This window comes from Idiotropiscis lumnitzeri, chromosome 1 (assembly GCF_059441095.1).
Source record: "Idiotropiscis lumnitzeri isolate Australia: NSW breed Sydney's pygmy pipehorse chromosome 1, RoL_Ilum_1.0, whole genome shotgun sequence".
NCBI lineage: Eukaryota > Metazoa > Chordata > Actinopteri > Syngnathiformes > Syngnathidae > Idiotropiscis > Idiotropiscis lumnitzeri.
The window spans coordinates 16,102,543-16,123,228 of NC_142391.1; the positions used below are offsets into that span (position 1 = coordinate 16,102,543).

A 20,686-nucleotide genomic window follows, 5' to 3' on the forward strand; every position below is an offset into this window, starting at 1 on the left:
GGACTGGAGCTGAAATGTTTATGCAAATAAGGTGTTTTGAATTGAATTGAATGCAGAGATGGATTAATGTCTTGGGTATATAAGGCTGCAACAACCATTTATTTTTACTAATCCATTAATCTGTCCAATTTTTTTCCAGTCATTTAGTAATCAAAATTATTGGTTCCTCTCTGTTAATGAAGGAAAACCCCAGTTGTCACAGAAATAACTTGGATCTGACAAATGTAATAATGAATTTAAAAAAATGAATGAATATTAATTATTTAAAATGAAACATTGCTTTTGAATTGTGGTTGAATTGAATTATTAAAAAAAAAAAAAAAACGAACCCCTGATACAGGCCTAATGCTTTTGCAGGTTTCCCTTTCAACCTGTAATAGTTGCATTTTTGAATGTTTGCAACAGAACGCAGACAATAATTTTGACAGCAGTCTTTATTGAACACATGAAACCATGAGACAGGTGACATCACGACAGCTAAGAAAGAAGTTTTTAAGCGTAATTTCCTGAAAAGCAAGATGCACTTGTAGCCCGTGTTGTTCCCGAACCTTCCTGTCAAAAGCGCTTAAATGTTCAAATTAAACTAAGTGCTGTGACTGTTTTTTCCATTTGGGATTTTTGAAAAATTCGGTGTCATTTGTTTTGTTTGCTTTATGTGTTAAATTAAAACAGAAATGATTAAATAATCAATCACTTTTCATATTTGATTTTCAATGACCTACGTTGAAATGCTTCCTTTTTTTCCACGGATGCATCACATGTCTGCATTGCAACAATGCAATGATTAGAGCAGAAATTGTTGGAATTCCAGGAATTCGAGCATGTTTTAGAATCTACAAAAGGGGTTTTCTACCTATAAAACCTGACTGACAAAGCCGAGCTTTTGTCAGGGATCACTTTTTATGTGTATGCTTTATTTACAGACATAGTGCTGCATAGTCTATAGCTTGACTCACGTCGATTCACGCCACCCTCTACTTATTAGACATTTTGTCGCACAGGCACACAAAAGCTTCTAGCTGTCTTGACCTAATTGAAGCCCAGCAGTTTGCCCCGGGTCATTCTCTTATACCTCCCTTACTTTAATGAGATTTTTAATTAGCATGTTAATTGCCTAATGTGATCAGAGGGGTGACGAGCTAGCTAGCTATCTGCTGTTGGCATCCAGCTGGGCCATAACACTTGAGGCTTTCCACTCTGCTGAACAGAACCCAGCCAAGCTGAGCTTTATTAGGCGAGCCTGGAGAGGAAATGGTTTTGAAGATAGAAAGTTTGCTTTTTGTTGTGGTGGCCTGTTTGTTTTATTCATCCGTGCTTTAGGGAGAAGTAGAGCTGTGCTGAGCATCTTCCATTTCATTATGAAATTGTTATTTAATATACTGCAGCGAAAGTAACCTAAAAAGGGATCTTATATTTACAACTAATTAAAAGGTTGTCCCCTGTCCTGCCCCTTGCCCAACGTCGGCTGGGCTCTAGGTTGCCCGCAACTCTAGTGAGGAGAAGTGGTTCAGAGAATGGATGAATGAATGACTGGCAACAATGTTTAAATAAAAAAATAACAATTTGTACCCTATTGGAGGTGTAGAATTTGACCAAAAAGATGGAAGTAGACACAATGGCAGCGCTTCCCCGTTATTATATTAACTTCAACCAGGAGGAACTCAAGGCTGTGTAGTTGCCTTTCTAATAAACCAACACCGGGTGTCAGCTTCTTTATTGAGCTTGGCCTTGGCTGACAGACTCACACTTGGGAATGTCTGGACACTGTGAATCATTCTCTCTCTGTTGTTATTGTTCTTTTAAATCCACTACCCCCCCCCCTCTTTTTCCATATGATTTTCAAAATTGCTCTTCTCAGGTATTCACTCTTCTTACCGTATCCTTTAATCGTTCACTTCAACCGAGTATTTCAATTGTCACTTCCCACAAACTTGGCCTGTTTTTTTTTTTTTTAAACCTCTCCCCTCAAATCAGTGTCTCTCTCTCTCTCTCTCCTCTCAGTCAGATTTACTGTATCGACAACACTCATGGCCAGCTGGTGCGAGACCTTGACTTCAACCCAAACAGGCAGTATTATTTGGCCAGCTGTGGAGACGACTGCAAGGTTAAGTTCTGGGATGTCCGCAACATCCAGGAGCCCATCAAAACCCTGGAGGAGCACTCACATTGGTGGGTATACTGTGTGTATCCAAGCATGCTCACATTCATGCATGCACGTGTCGTGTCTGTCAGGGCGTGTGTGCACGGCTGTGTGTCTCAGAGGGTTTTGTCCTTGAACCATGTCACAGTGTGTCGCCGAGCGTTACAGTGACTCACTCTCTTCCCTCAACCTTTCATTTTTTGCATGCCCAACAATGTTGATGGACAAGATCCTGATATTCAGTTCTCAAAAACCAACATAATCAAGATCTCATTTTGATGATTTGGTCCACAATGAGTGGTTGCAGTTCATGGACACGTTTTGTTACACTACCAAGTGCATTTTTAATTGTTGCTCTGGAAATAAAAACTTTCTATACACAAGGCTATTTAACTCATTCACAACCAGCCCAGTAAAAAAATGGATCTTTGACGTATTTAGCCGTCAATGGTATTGAATGAGTTAAGCTAAATGTTCCACCAAAAAAAAACATTCTCCACAGTCAAATTGAATTATATATCCAGTGACTCGAAACATAGTAATTACTGGTGACACTGTTAGTTAATATTTACGTATTAAATTTAGCTTTCGCTCAACAATTAATAAGCAATCTTATTTGTACTGCATTTATCGCAAGTGTAGATCATGCAAAAGTACTAAATACCAAAAGTGTGCCAAATCAAAGCACTTCAATATAATTGCACTGGAATTAATTAATTTGTTTGGCTTCCTCAAAATTATCGTGGCAAAAGATTTCTTTTCTGAAACTCAGCAATATGTTTGTTTGCCTCTTCCACTTCCACTTGCATTTCCTTCACCTCAAACTTGATGTTGTGCCAGCGGTGCACTCCTAAATTTCAAAACCGTGGTGAAAACCATATGAGCTACCAAGAGGACAAAAGTGTCTTTTAAATAAGCCGCTCTCCACCACTTTTACACATGATGCCAACATGGTGTGCAACACTCCCGTCAAGAGCATGCAAAAAGTAAAGTTTCATGCAATTGAGCACCCGCTTTTGGAATCTTTGTAGATCAGGCCCTAAGAATTGCTCATCATAGTAGATTACACAGCCCACGTCTAATGAAAACAAAACTGACTGCTCTTGTGATATGATTTTGGCTTGAAAGCCAAAGACTATTTTAATTTTGAAGCCTTTTTTTTCTTCTTTCATTTATTTTTGTCATCAGGCTCCAAATTGTACATCATTTTGACAATTTTAATCTTGAATATTATCATTACTAAGTACTAGGTGGATAACATGATAAAAATTCAAATATGCTATTTTTTGAATTTATTTGTCTTTTTTGCTACTTCTGGAGAATGCAGAAACTATGCTGAAGACAATGAAAACTCCTCTGCACCACTGTTGATTGGTGTCTTATTTTATTAATGGCTTTATCTCCTAAATAATTGAATGCCCTAAGTACTTCTGGTGCAATAAAATGTAGTTATACGCTAATTACATTTTAAATAGGCAGTTACTCCTTTTGACAGCAAAGGTTTAACCGTCGCCGGCCCAATGCGCCTCAGTTCTGCTCCAGCCTCTCCTCTGCTCTGTGAAGCTGCAGGCGCTGCCAAGAGCTGAACACAGTGTACTGCAGCAGTGCAAAAATGTGTGGCGGTGTGCATGGGGGTGTGTGTGTGTGTGTGTGTGAGGGAGAGGGAGACGCTCTCCTGTGTAAGATTAAAAGATGTGTGCATGTCTGGAGCTAAACCAGGCTTCTCCTGCAGCACACCACTCCTACCTGATTAAGGCATATGCACAAACACACACACACACACACACATTGTATCTTCTCAGAGGGAAAATATACTTTGATAACATCCGATAGATGCAGATTATTGCAGATTTCATCGAATTCTGATTTATTTCTATTATATTTCTAGCGTCCACTTGTTCTTTTTTCTGTAACAATCTGCCATTGTGTTTATCCTATAATGTGTAAATATCTCGAGACGTGTAGCTGTTCGTGCAAGTGTGATTATACCTGTATTGCTTGTGAATTGTCGTATAATGAGCACAAGCTGGAAAGGGCGTCTGGGTTTCTGAGGGTATTACGTGGGTAGCTTATTAGCGACGCGTAAGGAATAGTATGGCCAGAGCTGATTTTCTGTCAGCGGCATGGATATCCCTCAGTCCTTCCCTGTGAGGGGTCTGGGAACTGCACGTTGCGCTGTGCCCTAGCTGACGGGGATGGAGGGAGTGAGAGACAAAAGAGAGCAAAAAGTAGCATAGGAGGGAAAAGCATGGAATGGAAAGATGGATAACCATTCGAATGAGCTAGTGTCAATGTAACACAAATAATTGGATTAAGAGACATCTCAGGAAACATCAGGAGACAAGACCATTTATGATAATGAGCTCCACGTGGGAGCTCAGTTGCAAGGTAGCAAATGTTCTTTTTGGCAGCACACTGGGATGTACATACTGTATTTATTGCTCACAGCACCACTGTGACAATTTTCGACTGATTTTGCTTGCGCACGATGGTGTGAAACAGATGCGAGAGAAAGTGCCTCTGTGATGTAACAATGAATATGCGCACATGAACAAATGAATGGGGTCTTTCTACTCTTTCACGCTTGTGTCCAAAATCCCATATTATTTGCAGTGGATGCAATTTTATCTTTGGCCAAACTCTCACTCTCTTTCTCTCTCTCTCTCTCGCTCTCTCGCTATGCTATGCTATGCTATGCTATGCTATGTGTAGATGACAATCCTTTCTGTTTGGCCGTGTGGGATCAATAAGGAAGAGTGGCTTGTTTTTTCCTGCTACTCGGTGCGAGCCAAGTTGTAAAAGAGCTAACTTTACAGCAATCTACCACTTATACACATGGGAGCATTTTAATTATTGTACAAGGGAATCTATCTTATCATCACGCTCTGAAGGCAGAGGGGGGGAAAAGGTAACAAAATGCTCCCAGAAGTTTTGACAGTTCCATGAAGGTCCTCTTGTAATTCCAAATATGGATTAAAGTGCTCTCCATTGCTCAGGTTACTAGCAATGCATTCGTTCATTACGTTTGACATTGCAATGTAGAGTTGGGAATGTGTAGTTTACTTAACGAAATAAACACATGTAGATTTGTGTGGTCTTCACACCCATTTAAAATACAATTGCTACTATTTTTGGAGGAACTTCAACTTGGCACGACTGGCGCTGTTGTTTACCAGTATTGTTCAAAGAAAACAAATCATGCCACATTTTAATGTATAAAGGGCCTCTAACTTACTGAAGGTCTGTGCCTGCAAACGGGTACAAAACTAAATTGCGCTTAATAGCTGTGCACTTCATTTTGCATGCTGTGGGAGGAGTAAATGCAAATAGATTCATTTGGCATCTGCTGTGTTGTTTATCAAATCTGAGATGAATTGCGATATCTCATTTTGGCGTCTTTAAACACTGCCTCTGAAAGGCAGGTGCAAACAACGTGATGAGGATTCGCTTCGGAGAATTGATCTTTTCTCGTCAACATTTTTGAAATGCCATTAATTTTTTTGCAAAATATCGTCTGTTCACCTGTGCAATTTTGGTTCCAAACTAGAGCTGCATGTGGCTCTTGTAAACCTTGATGGCAATTGTACATCTTGTGCAACATTAGATTGCATAGTGTAGTGTACGTTGAACGACTGGTTAGTACATCCGCCTCACTCTTCAGAAGTTGTTGGTTCGAATCCGGGTTGCAGCCTTCATTTGTGGGGTTTGCATCTCCCCCCCGTGGCTCCGGGTACTCTGATTTCTTCCCACATTTAAAAAACATGCATAGTAGGTTAAATGAAAACTAGAAATTCTTGTGAATGTGAATACAAGTGGTTTTTTGTCTATTAATGCCCTATAAGTGGCCTGCGACAAGTGCAAGGTGTCCCGCTGCCTCTTTCCGAAAGTCAGCTGGGATATATGCTACATTATACCCGCACCCTAAAGAAGGTAAGTGGTCCAAAAGATGACAAAAACATAAATGAAAAGAAAAAAATATTTGTGTGAGTATAAATCTCTGAGTATAATCTTTATCAACATTAGAAACTGTAGCATTTCAGCATTTTTTTTCTTGCCCTTTTCTTGTTTTAATGCACACCATTATCTCCCCACTCAATCCCATTCTCTCCATTCCAGTTTCAACATGCACTAAGTGGCCAATTCCAACTTATACCTCTGCAAGTTAAAATAAGATTCATGTATTGCCGTAATTACCGTTGTACTGGTATCATCAAATGGGTATGAAGAGCTGTCCAGATATCTACCGTAGTCCTCCTATTGAGTATAAACTACTGTTCCAATACTTTTGTCCATACATTGTCGCATTTTTTAAATGCTTGTCCTTGAGTTCTTTTGTTAAATACTGAATCCTCATGTTTGATGATAGGGTGTGGAGCGTCCGCTATAACCACAGCCACGACCAGCTGGTGTTGACAGCCAGCAGTGACAGCCGCCTCATCCTCTCCAACATGGTTTCGATCTCCTCAGAGCCATTTGGCCATTTGGTGGATGATGAGGATCTCAGCGAGGGGGAGGACAACCACCAGGAGGATAAGTAAGAGTAACACGTGTCAGTCAGGAAATATTTCTTTTGCAAATCATGAGAATTTAACGGGCAGGTCTAACAGCGATTTCACATGATCAACTATAGTAGCAAAACAGCGTCAAGTTTGAAAAGAAAAGCAACATTTTAAAATAATCATTATATAGTGCCATGTTTGTGTTTGTTCAACCACGTTCTGTTTTTTTTTTTGCAATCAGCTCCATGTCCTCTGACACAAATGAGGGAGTACAGTCAGTATTAAGACTCAAATGCCGGTTTTATCTTTTTTTTTTTTTTTTTTGGGATAACTGCGGCCGTTGTGAAAACACTCAAGTGGAGTTGAGTACTGACCTCTGTTCAAAAGCCAGATTTATGTGAGATATATATATAAAAAAAGAGAGCGCGTCCAAGACAGATCACTTTCAAAATTTCTCCTCCACTCGTGAGACCTATCACCTGTACAAAACAATAAAAAAAAATGTTGAGAGGAGCAATAAAAAATAAATAATGTGGTTGCACAAGTGTGCACACCATCTTAAATCAGGGGATGTGGCTTATGTTCATAATTAATTCATCACATTCAAACTCACGTAAAATGGGACTCAGCAAACACCTGCCACCATTCAAAGTGCATCTGATTAATTCCAAATTAAGGTCAGCTGTTCTAGTAGCCTTTTCTTGCTTTTTTTTTTTTTTTTTTTTTTTTGCTGTCAAGCAGAAGTTTGATGGTGTTGTTCTAATACTGGCCGCTATGATTGACTGAAACTGTTCATAATTGCCTCCACCTTATCAGACGATGACCAACATGGCAACATTTACTGTACGATGTCCTGCACCTTTGGCATTCTGATTCGTCTGTTTTTGTGTATCACTTGCATCTATGCTTACTCCTGTGAAGAACTCCTAAACATCAGGAATACCTACCTCAAATTTTCTTTTAGCAACCGCTGTGGATCTGTTTCATTTTGTAAGCCAAGAAAGTGAGACGCCGCGGAAGAGGGAAGCAAGTCGTTGTCTTTGTGGGGGCTCTGTAGACGCGGGAGACAAATACACTCACCTGGGATTTTTCACTCATTACACGCTCACTCAACTAATGAAGAGAAGTGGGACTTTTACACCTCTTTTCTTTTGAGCTTCACTCAGACATGGCTCTGTGAGCAGATACCGGACAGTGCACTATTTCTGGAGAGATTTCATCTTTTCTGCGCACATCGTAATCCACAGCTGTTCTGTTTCCACACCAACGACACTTGGTTCACCGATGTGGCAGCGGTTTCCTCACACTGCTCTCCTGCTCTGGAATATATTTGCATAAATGGCGAGCCATTCTACTGCCCACGTGAGTTCGCACCATTCATTTTGGCGGGTGCACACAAGGCTCAGCGTGTGCTCGTAGAGCATATTTTGGATGTGGAGCGGACTTTGATAAATTGCGAACACACTCCTCTCAAAAATTGTTTTTCAATATAGTTGTACAGGTTACGGTTTACATTAAAAAAAGTACATTTATTTATCTTCCTTTTGTTTCAAATCGCATAAATCTGTAACTCCCCTTAACTATGCAGTGGAACGCTTTTGTTTTGACGTGATTGTAATGAACCACTGAAGCAGGAGCACAAGCAAAGGCATGTCCTTGCTGTAATTAATTATCTGTTTAATCGTTTGTGATATTATATGAACGTGATTGTGAATCCTCACAATAATCCCTTACAAATGGAAGGGGGTGTGCTTGCATGGGTCATACATTCAAATAATTAACAATACAAGGATAAATAAGCTACACCCGATGAAGCCTTTTAATATCCACGTTTTAAGCAACTGCTCCTATTCATTTTTTTTAAAACCAAATTTGAAATATGGTATGCGTCATCCTAAATGTGACATGTTGCCTATGTATGCGCACATGCACTGAAAATGAATTTGAAACCTATCTAAATCATTTACAGCATTATTAAATTATTTGCATGACTGCACGTGACAGTTTTGCATTTAGTATGATAGTTTTGTCTCACTTCTCCAGCTCGCATTTGTTCATGTTTTACGTGCGCTTGTGTTGCAGGGGCAAGGAGCCTCTCAAGGACAGTGTGGTGTCCACGTACGAGGAGCATGAAGACAGCGTATATGCAGCTGAGTGGTCGTCGGCCGATCCGTGGCTCTTCGCCTCGCTCAGCTATGACGGCCGCCTAGTCATCAACAGGGTCCCCCGTACCCTCAAATACCAGATCCTGTTGTGAAGGGGACATACTAGGCGCGAGACAAAGAGGGCGTGGCTAACGAGAATTGCTGTCAGACAAACTACAGTACATAATATTGCAAAAACTGTAATTAATGTAAATATAGAAAACATTCTGTGACATAACACTGTAAATTTTGTTGAAGCAATGTAATATTTAATTTTAAAAGCAGCACATGTTAAAAACTAAATGCCTTTTTTTTTTTTACATTGCATGCTTTTTTTTCTCTGTTGGACAAACTAATTGAAAGGGGGCGCTTTGTTGCACGAAGTATTTCATTGACCACCCAATGGTGATTGTCATTAAAATCACAATGCAATAAAACCGTTAATTAGTCATTTATCTACAGTGTTGACAGAGCCTGGAGATAGATACGTGCTCGCATTTCTGTTGAAAAGTATAAATCCTCATGAAGTGGATTAAAGGACTTGTCTTTGGATTGTGACAATATCATCTCAAGCGATCATGCAAATATTACCTCTGGAGCTGTGAGCAGCATAGAAAATACAGTAGTGACATGATTTCATCTTACAATTCATATTCCTGGGAAATGTCAACATTTTGGAAACAAAATGGGAGTGTTAAAATAATTGCTACATGCCATTAAATCATTCAACGTAAGTGCTGATACTTTGGTAGTCACAAGACGAGAGCCAGTGTTCACACTTCACATTCAATTAAAATCTGGTGGAAAACTTATAGACCAAGACTAGGATATTGCAAGATTTTTTTTTTCTACCCAATTAAAAAATGTTTTTTTTGCCTAGTCCTTGTGTATAAGTACTCAAAATGTATCTTCACAAGAAATTGTTATACACATAAAAATATTTGTTGTAGATATTAGTCAGGGCTCAAACAGAAATGTGCCCGTATGCACACTCTTAACATTTGGGAATGCTCTTGATGAGACGAAGGATGTTCTCCAGAGGGCTCCGCTCCCAAACATTGATCAGGGCATCAGTCCACCCCAATAGTCTGTGGTGAAATGTGGCAGTGTTGAATGGAACAAGACAAGATGTCCCGGAGGTGCTCGGTTGGATTCAGGTTTGTAGGGTTGTGGCAGTGCTCCTCCTTGCACAAAAGAACAGATAGCGGCCCTGCTGCTGGGTTGTTGTCCTGGGCCCCCGCTACGTCTGCTGGTACGCTGGCCTGTTTCTGAGAATACTGTGCTGGGAGTCACAGCTAACCTTTTTGCCACAGCGTGCATTGATGTGCAATACTCATTGAGCTGTACCACCTGAGCATCTTCTATGATTACAGAAACCAGTACAAAATGCAAAAGAAACCAGAAAGGATTAGAACATGGAAACGGTCTGTGGCCTCCAGCTGCAGAACAATTCATTCGTATGTTTGTCGTGCTTGATGTTCATTTCCACCTTTTGTCTGTTCCATTTGCACAACAGAGGTGAAATTGATTCGCAATTAGTGTTGCTTTCTCAATGGACAGGTTGGAATCCCAGAAGTGTGATTGACTCGGACCGAAAAATTCTTAAATAATGTATTCCTCAGGGAATTTCATTGAAACCGAAATAATTTTTCTTTTTGCTAGTTGATAGATTTCATTAAATTGTGCAGCTTGTGTCGTGATCTGTATTTGTTGTTTTTGATTTAGTTTCATGTTTCTTCCTTGTGTTTGGTGGGTCTCGTCATGTTCATTGTGTCCACCTGTTTGTCTACCCAAGCCCCAGTGTTAACCAATCAGGTCCTTTCAACCCTTTGGGACTTGTCCAGGTGCTCCTCGTTATCTCGCCAATTTGTTTGTATTTAGTTTCCTGTTTCCTTTCACTTCTTGTCGGTGCATTGACTGTGTCAGTTGCCCTTGTCAGCTGACCCCGTCCACATCTGTTTCCTTCCGTCCTGCCTGTCTCGCCAAGTCAAGTTTAGTTAAGTCCTTGCGTTTTGTTGCTCGCTCCCATTTGTTTTGTACTTTTATGTTTCTTTTTGATTAAATACCCATTAAGTATCCCCTGCCTCACTTCCCTGCTTTTTTTGGGTCCTTCTATTCCTCAACCTCCTCGTCACCACAACCTGAAACGGTGTCATGAATTGTGATTCTCTATTTTAGCAGAGCTAGGCATTTGGCCCTTTTTTGTCGGTCAGTCCCCCGCCCTCAGGCCACTATCGGTACGGTTCCCTCCGGCCTCATTAATGAAAAAAATGTCGGCCTCTGACCCTGTACCGCCCCTCTGAAAAAAAAAATGAAAAAAAATGGGTGTCCGGAGGGCCGGACCATTCCGGGCACAGGACATTCTGCCTATCTCTGTGAAGAGCTGCTACTTTTCAACTATTTAGCATCCAGTCCCCTCCAAAAGTGTTGGAACGGCATGCTCAATTCCTTTGCTTTTGGTATATACTGAAGACATTTGGGTTTCAGATCGAATTCCATCTTTTATTTCATTATATTTACATTTAGATGTGTTCAACAATTCAGGCATCCACTTTTCAACAGGGCAAAAATATTGGAACAGGCATTAATAAATTAACTTGTGAATAACACTCCAAATTTGTTTCAGTCATCCTTAATTGCAATTACTGCATCAAGCTTGCGACCCATTAACTAGACTGCATTCTTCATTTGAAATGCTTTTCCAGCCTTTTACTGCAGCCTCTTTCAGTTTTTGTTTGTTTCTGGTGATTTCTCCCCTCAGTCTCCTCTTGGAGGTAAAATGCATGCTTTATTGTGTTAAGGTCTGGTGATTGACTTGTCTAAGATCTTCCACGCTTCTCCCGATACGTTTTCATGAATTTTTCAGTAAATAGTCAGACAAAATGGTTTTATAGACTTCAATGTTTATCCTCTATCATCATGCGTTACATCATGGATTCAACTTTGTACAAAACTTCTCATTGACGTGAATGTGCTATGCTAAGAAGGATGTTGTAATCAAGTACTTGTCAGCTGTGACAAAAATGCAGCTCTGAACGGTAGTAATTGTCAAACAGATGTTTCCCTCTTACGTGATGGTGGATATGGCTTGAGCCGAGACATGAAATTAAAAATAATTGGGTTTCACTCAATTATTTATTCATAAATGCAACAGTCTGAGTGCGAGAGTGGAGTTTTGGGTTTCAGGTGATAATTACCTTGGTGTGTCTTTGACTGATTTGCATTTCTGCTTCCTTGAAATGAAGAGAATTACTGACAGCCTTAGGAGTAGAGTTGAGAGGTCTGCAGCGAGCACCCATGGGAGGTGAGAAGAGCTGCATGTCCATGTATGCGTGCATGAAGTGGAAGAAGGAAGACGAGTCTGCGTGGTGTTATTCTCACCAGGTTTCATAGTGGGCTTTGTGAATTCCTTATCCATGCAGATTTTGCCCTTATATTATGTTTTTTTTTCCCTTTCTGTTTTTCAATTCCAAGACTTCTGAGTTGGTTTGGTCTTGCTCGGGCAGAAAGTTGCCAACATGAGCCTGAAGTATTTATTCCACCCACTACAGAGGCTTTGGGGGACTGACAAAAACAAACCATCATAAAATCACCAGGAGTCAATGTGGAAGGAAATACTTGGAATAAAAAATAAAAAAAACACGACTACTGAATGTCAACTTGCACATGTGCTTCAGTGTTCTCTCCTCTACAGTTCTGCAGCCCCTTATAGTGTACCCTGTAAAATAGTCTCATCGCTTTTGATGTTAGCTGGAAGCGTGCTTAACAGTGACAAGCACCTTGTAGTCAGGGGAGAAGTGCTTGTTTTCCCTTAGCGACTTATGGTTTTATAATTTCTACAGAAGATAAACAGCGCATGAAAGAAACAAACAGAGTCTATTGAGACATCTTTGAAATTTTAAGGTGTTTGCGTGAAGATATTTTGGAGGATACTCTGACTTCCTGACTGCTCATTTCATAAACGGAACTCTCTTACTACATACTGGGATGGGCATTTAAGCACATTTACTTGATTTAACACGAGGGAAAAAAATTATTGTTACATGTGTATCACAGGATTGATACACTGGACCGCTTCTCCTCTCAAGGGTCGCGGGGGTGCTGGAGCCTAGCCGAGCTGTCTTCGGACAGTAGGCGGGACACACCCTGAATTGGTTGCCAGCCAATCACAGGGCACACAAAGACGAACAACCATCAGCGCTCACACTCATACCTAGGGGCAATTTAGAGCGTCCAATTAACCTGTCATGCATGTTTTTGGAATGTGGGAGGAAACCGGAGTACCCGGAGGAAACTCACGCAGGCACGGGGAGAACATGGAAGGCCGGACCCGGAATCGAACCCACGACCTCTGCACTGTGAGCCCTGTGAGACACTGGCATAGCCTCAGTAGTTGACAGGAGACTGACCTCCTCTTCGTCAGGGTCAAAGACACTACAACAGAATACATCCAGCTCCCCGTACCAAAGCCATCGTCCCTTAATTAATGAACAAGCACATTCTGCGGCTCCAGCCTTTCCTCCAACACGCATACGTACCTCTCAAAAGCTATAATCGTGCTCATTTCTCATGTGTGATGTTGACATACACTCTCATGCACTTCTGTCGGCGATATAGAGCCACAGATGTTGACTTTGACACCAATGGATGGAAGTTTATCTTTGAATTTGCAGACCAATTTTGTGTGAACTGGATAATAACTCATGATGAAGCTATATTTTCTTTAAATATTCCATTTATAATCAAGTGAGAAAGTTGCTAGGTTATTGCTATGGTGCATTTATTAACCCAGGGTATTTGTATTCAGCTGATAACAAATGTAGTGACTCCACCTCCTGTATGTGTGCCTTACTGACTAATAATTAAAGTGGCTAGGATGTACGTCAATGAAGTCCCAGCAACACCAAGTGACAGTTTGTATACGTTTGATCGATGGTGCATAGCACAAACCCGCAAACATCTTTGTCAATCAAACGACACATGAACGACTCCCCATGAAATCCATTAAAAGCAATTTAGCCACAGTCGCAAAGTTCACATTTCCATGACCACTTACCCTCCCTGCAAATGTGTGCCTATTTCTATAAACAATTATAGGGTTTGATTTCCAGTGTGACACTTGAAGTCTCATGTACATCCAAGAATATTCTTGTTTTAACCGATAATGTAACAAAATGTGTTCATTTGTGCTTTCCTTTTTTCTCTTTTGTTGCATCAGAACTGTGAAATTAGCAATTTATACACATACATGGTGACAACACAGAGGTTGTATTATCAATGATATCCGGGGAGTCAAATATGTTTTTGTCTTAGTCCACATCATAGTTATGGTTTCCTTCAGAGGACATTTATGACTGTATAGTTACATACAGGATGTATCATTGCCCCAACTTACATATAGACAAGAAATTCTGACTAAATCAGAGGCCAGAAGAAACTGTTTTTGATCTTACAAATATTATTACATTTATTATCAAAGACTGTCAAAATTAAAGCATCAACTCTGGTGATTAATCCAACATTTTTTAACTCAGTAAAATATTTCAACTCAGTTAGATTTACTTCAATAATTTGCATACTTTGCAAATATTGTGCCATATTAGCTGTACATCTTTAGCACATCTCAAAACAAAACATCGTGTTCAACTTACCACTGGGCCTTGCAAACCAACACTGCAGGAGTGTGTAGCTTGTCTCCATTTAGATCATATTTAGAATCAAAGAAAGCTATTAGAACAGTCTTTGAATTAAATGTACTTGATATTTGGTGATTTTGCATCAATTCCAAGATATTAATAAAGTAAATATCTGTTCCAAGCGTTGCAAAAAATAGTTGAAAAACATGGAATTTTTTTGGGTGATTAATTAGTTAAAAAAAATCACTTGACAGCACTAATATATATATATATGTGTGTGTGTGTGTGTGTGTGTGTGTGTGTATGTATGTATGTATATATATATAGGTGTGGTGTGCGCGAGTGTGAGCTCATGCGATGATGTCGTCCTCCTGTGACCCTTGCCTGTTCCACTGTCTGGCTGCATGCTCACGCCATCTCTCTCCCTCTGCTCCTTGCTCACTCGCTCACATCAGACATGTCATCTGCCGCGTAGCGCTTCGACACTCTCATGGGAACTGCCTGACCCAGATCTGTCTTCTCCTTTGCTAGCTTGACCACATGCGCACACACAGGCACACACACAGGCACACACTTGAATACAGATGCACTTGACATTTGGGTCATTGACAAGACATCAGGTGAGGACAGAGGAACCCAGGTGACAAGGAGAACCAGTGAACCTTTGCTTTGATATTGGCCCAGTGAGCCCAACAATACACACTCACGTCACAGTTTCCCCGTCAAGCTGGGATAGTCTCTCACTTGCTTCTCGGCTCTGAAAAAAAACTGTGAAGGTCTTGCTATTCAGAATTGTTCAGTGCTTCACTCAAGGTGTGTTATTTTCTGGCTGCAAGGAGCACTTGTTACCATTACAAAATCACACGGAACTGGAGGCAGCCAATAGGAGAGCCTAAGCAACAATAAAGGTTGTTTGACTGCTTTTCATCATGAAATACATTTAAAAAATGACCTTGGAGAACCAACACTGCATTTTCCTTTTTTTGCCTGGTGAACCATGATTTATTTGAAGCGGTTTACCATCAGTGTATTAAAGTAATACATTCTAAAGCAAAACATATAAACTAACTGGACAATCGAAGGAGAAGGAAAAAATAAATAAATAAAAAAACAGGTTTACAAACTATCCTTTTCTATCCAAATGGTTCCATGCATTCAGGCCAAAAAGGAAAAATGTCTCAACGGCTTGGTACTCAACCCTATACTTACCTCTGCCATCAAACATGATCAGAATGAAAAGAAAAGAGGAGCAATTCATAACAGGGATCATGTTTTGTTTAATTAAACGATTCATTTTTAATTTATGTCCCCCAAAAAAAAAACATTTTATTTTAGGTCTCGTTTTTGTTTTCATTTTGAATGAAAATGAGGTTTTGAATATTACAATTGCATTGGGCTCAGTTAACTTCAATAAATGGACTATTGACTTCTTGAAAAATTATATATTTTTTGCCTTTTGTAATTTAGAAAAGCGTACACCTGGTTTAGACTATGGCAGCTTTCAGAAGATGCAATGTGTTCATAATTAATCACATTCAATGAAATAAAAGTTGGCACACACTTTCCACCATCCTTATGAGCCACAAATAAATTGCCACTTTTCAGGTAGTCTTTTCCTAATCTTTCTTTTTCTTTCTAGAAGAAGCCTGGAGGTTTATCACTCACCCTGGCTGATATTTGAAACTGTTGATAATTCCCTCCACCCTGACTGAAGCCCCAGTTGTCATTCGAGAAAATTAGCCCCAAATAAGGATGCTGCCACCATCATGCTTTGATGTATTTTTGGTTATGCGCACCTTTTGGAATTTTCACTAAAAAAAAATCAACTTTGGTGACTTGGACCTTAACATATGTTCCCCCATGCGTTTGGGAGATTTCAAGTTTGTTTTTGTAAAATGTATGAGAAGTCCTCATCTGATTGTTGTCACGAGTACCAAGCAAGCAGTACTTGAAAACACTAACTAATTCCGACATATAGGCGATCACAAAATAGTCTTGCCATTCCTTGGAAATTCATGAAATTCTTAACCCTTTTCACACTTTCCCAGAAAGTGCATTGCTCACTGGGTGTAATCAGCCAAAAATATCGTTTACTCGCATTACACTCCCATTCTTGTAATCTCAAGTGTGCATTTACCCACAGCACTTAGCATTCCTGCCTTTTCTTTTTCTATTGTCTCCCCATAATTGTGAATACTTAACCCTTATCATATGTGATGAATATTGCATGGAATCTATGAATCTATAAATGCCCATCTGTTTCTGCTCCATTTTGATGAGTTACATTTTACTGTGTACTCCGAACATTTCGTGTGCAAACTTGTCTAAGGCCCATATAAATTGAATTACAGCCCACCCTTTCAAATACATATTACAGCATCGTACATCAGGTGTGTTAACTTATCACAATCTTTTTTGCTCTCATGCTGTGCGCACAGTTCCAGCAATTAATTAGTAGTAACTTCAAGCCACTCAAGCTTCATTCATAGTGATGACAGCCTCGTCCCTGAGGTGGACACACCTTTATCTGCCGGGGTCTTTATGCCATGTGCGCATGTGTGTGTGTGTGTGTGTTCGCGCGTGCTATAATAAGCTCTCTGTCTCTATCTTTCCCTCCCTCCAGCCTTCCAGTTCCACTTTCAGTGTGATGTGGGTGGAGAAGGAAGTGACCTATATAGGCTATGCAGCTCTTTTCTCTGCTACAGTTTCCTGCATGTGTAATAAGTGTGCGTGTGCGTGTGTGCGTGTATCTGGTGTATGCGTATGAGAGAGAGCAGATATGAATAATTCAGAGGATGCCTCAACACAACCGCCTTCAATAAAACCATCCGCCTTAATGAGTCTTAATGACAGCGACGGCGTGGAGACAATCGAAGTGTGTGTGTGTGTCATTGTGTGTGCGTGTGCGTGTCTGTTAGCCTAGAGAAGTGTTTGTGTGAATGCTAATGCGTCTGCGCGCAAAAAGCTTTGCAGTGAGCGTCTCCCCGCCACATGGGTGAGTGTTTGCACAGGTGTCGAGCCGAGCCGCTGCCTTTGCCCCAGGCTCTGTCAAGGTTGCCCGGGGTAATATTACCTGAGACTTTGAAAAGAACATGAAAGCTGACTTCTCAGCAGGGGAGGTGAGAGGAGAAGCTGGATAGGGTGGAGCAAGAGGCAGCCTCAGCATCCTCCCCTCCCATCAAGCTTGTTTCTGGGCTTGAACTCCAAAATGACTTCCTTCCCACTTTTTTTTTTTTTTTGTGTATTTACTGCATTTAATTCCATTTTGTTCCGCCGACCGTGAGAGTGTTGTCACCCTGACGAACACTTTGTTTGTATTCACCATAACGAATAATGTGACAATTCATTTACAATTGCTTTAAATGTGACACTGAAGGTTGTCATGGTCTGTTGGTTGTTTTTTGTTTAGCATTTAGTTTCAGTTTTTTTCTTGTGTTCCTTTGTGTCTTGTCAGCTGATTGCGTCCACCTGTGCTTGCCTAGTGTTAACAATCAGCTCCCTCCAACCCTTTGTGTCTTGTCCAGGTGCTCCTCGTTTCTCGTTAATTTGTTGGTATTTAGTTCCCTGTTTTCTTTCTGTTCATGTCGGTTGTCCATGTCAGTTAATCACATTAGTTGTCCTCCTGCCTCTGTTTTGTTACTTTGATCCGTGTTTTGTTGTTTGGTATTTTAGTATTTCCCAGTGTCTTGTTTGCCTTTTTGTTTTCTTTGCATTAAATACTCCTTTAAGTTACACCTGCCTCGCTTCCCTGCAATTTGGTTCTCCACCTCAACCACCATGCCAACACATGACAAAGACATTTCAATATAGATATTTTATTACTTTCTGATCGTTTTGTAATTCTAATGATGGTTTGGAAAGATTTTCAAAAGATGATCTAATTGGAGTTAGTATTAGGATGGAAACCTAAACAGTATCTGTGGTCTTTGAAAAAAGTAGAAAGGTCTTTTCACACCTTCAAGTCACATTTGAAGTCCTTTATGTTAGAATCAGAATTCAATCATTATTGGCCAAGTGTGTAAAGCACAAGGAATTTGTCTCTAGTTTGTATGAGCTACACTAGTATTGCAGCAACACGCGACTAACAAAGACTTTACACTTAGCGAGTCTCTACGTTATGCAAAGGTATCGTTTGTGCTGTAGCACCAACTCCAGCTGTGCAAGCAATGCGAGACAAGTGTCATCAAGAAAAGCTAAAATGACCGGTTGTGCAATAATTGCAATACAATGGCAGCTGTGCAGATGATGCTGATAATTGTCGCACCATATAAAGTGACCAGTAGTGCAGTAATCGTGATCCATCTTTGAATGCAACCCACTCATTATTATAATTCCTTTACGTCCATCCATGCATTATCCGGGTTTCTTATCCTCACAAGCATCGCGGGCGTGCATCAGCCTTTCACAGCTGTCTTTGGGCAGTAGGCAAGGTACATGCTGAACAGGTCACCAGCCAACCGCCGGCCTTTAGATTATAAAACTGTCAAACTGACCACTTTATTGTATCTTTAATTGCATTTGTGTGTTTGTGCATACGTGAGTGTGCCTGTGGGAAGCACCAACAAAGCTCTTGTTGATATAGAAAATGCATTTCAGCCAAACTGATCAAGATGAAACAGTAAGTGAATATTAGACAAAAGTTGTTGAGCGGGCTGGTCTGGGACAACTTGGCCAAAGTCATCCATCATTGTGAGCCACTATCCCCACCTTTAGTGTCACAGCTGTTTGGGCTGGGCCACCAGCGGCCAGCCGCGGCCCCTACATCTGCTGCTGGCTTACTTTGGTCAGGGTCATCTGTGACTGCGTAAAACACTCCAGCCTGTGCGGCGAAATCGGAGACAGATGGACCGAGATACACAACACGCCAGGTTAGAGGGCTGTAAGACATATTTTGGGTGGAAATGAGTTTGAGATTGAAAACGATTTCATATCTATCTGCTGCTATGCGATGGTCCGCAGCAGAGAAAATTAAATTGGTTTTACTTTTGCAAGTTCTTGTGAAAATTAAACAATGCAAGTCAAAATGATGCTAGAAAGCACTTTAGGTTTAGGTCCTGAATAAATGAAGGAAAGTAAATATAAACACAGTAGGGCTCACGTTCAACAGACTTGGGTCAATTAGTGGAACCCAGAGTTCTAAACAAACATGGTGCATTAGCATTTTGCTGTTATGCTGCACACAAATAGAATAGCAGCCAACTGAACTGCAGTTAGTCCCACGTGTAAAATCTTTTGAATCGAACGGACGAGGGGCTACTTGTTCAACCTGATCCCGATCTGATCAGAATTTTTTAAAATCCTTTAAAATGATTTATTGCATAACTTGTATACAGACGAGATATTGATCTCCATAGCACTCTCAGGAGCTTTTTATGGGGACAATAAACACTTATAAATGTCACCTGACAAAACACACACAAGGCGGTTAACGTCGAATGATTTAGTGGATGTTCCGAGTTATTTATGGCTCTCTGTTTTGCTTATTAAAAGGCATCTTGGAAGCAAATGCAGCCATAAATTAGCCGTCCGTAAGATAGGCGTCCATATTGAAGTGCATGTTGAGCTTTTAACTGCATTTAAAAATACCTTTGTGCCAACGAGACGGTGGTGCTTCTGCCAGACGGCGCTGTGGTTAAAAAAAAATTCTCTTCTTTTGATTAAACTACACTTTTGGCATTCGACATAGAGTAGTGATTTATTTGTAAAACTAATTGCAAGAATTTGCTTCTCTCGCAACTTTATTCTGACATTTTTTTTTTTTAATGTAAATCATGCTGCAGCTCTTGGTCAAATTGGCTTTTTCTCTGGTATCACATTTTTTTCATCCCGTATTTTGTTGTTGCTATTAGACTCCAATGTGAAAGTTCCATTTCACCAAAATGATCCACAGGCGCAAAATATGTGTCAGAGGCTGTTCAAAGCCGCATAAAATGAATCTATCAGGCAAAAAAAAAAAATCGCTTATCAGCAACAACAATGGAGGGGAATCTGTTTTTTTTTCTATTTGTCAACTGCATGTTCTAAATGAATACCGGCACTTTTGTTGAAGCAGAATATACACACAGACAGCATGGTGACCTAGTTGTAAGCACATCTGCCTCTCGCTTGATGTCAGCTGGATATAGCGCCAGCTCTCCACAACGCTGAAGAAGATAAGTGGTATAGAAAATGGATGGATGAATAGATGGGTTTTTGCTTGCTGTATTTGAAAGAAAAGCGTTGAGTCAGTAGGTGACCTTTTTTGGTGAAGGTTGCTAATGAGTGGGA

At 40.4% G+C, this 20,686-nt stretch overlaps 1 protein-coding gene across 1 annotated transcript in view; it reads left to right on the forward strand.

The window, feature by feature from the left end:
• The window catches only part of eipr1 (EARP complex and GARP complex interacting protein 1), a 38,422-nt gene extending 29,078 nt beyond the window's left edge, over positions 1 to 9,344 (forward strand). Inside the window, exons 7-9 of the mRNA XM_088288418.1 lie at positions 2,002 to 2,169; positions 6,507 to 6,674; positions 8,722 to 9,344. Of these exons, the coding sequence (XP_088144544.1) occupies positions 2,002 to 2,169; positions 6,507 to 6,674; positions 8,722 to 8,896 (511 nt within the window). The 3' untranslated portion in view covers positions 8,897 to 9,344. The remainder of the gene's footprint in view (positions 1 to 2,001; positions 2,170 to 6,506; positions 6,675 to 8,721) is intronic.
• The last annotated feature ends 11,342 nt before the right edge of the window (positions 9,345 to 20,686 follow it).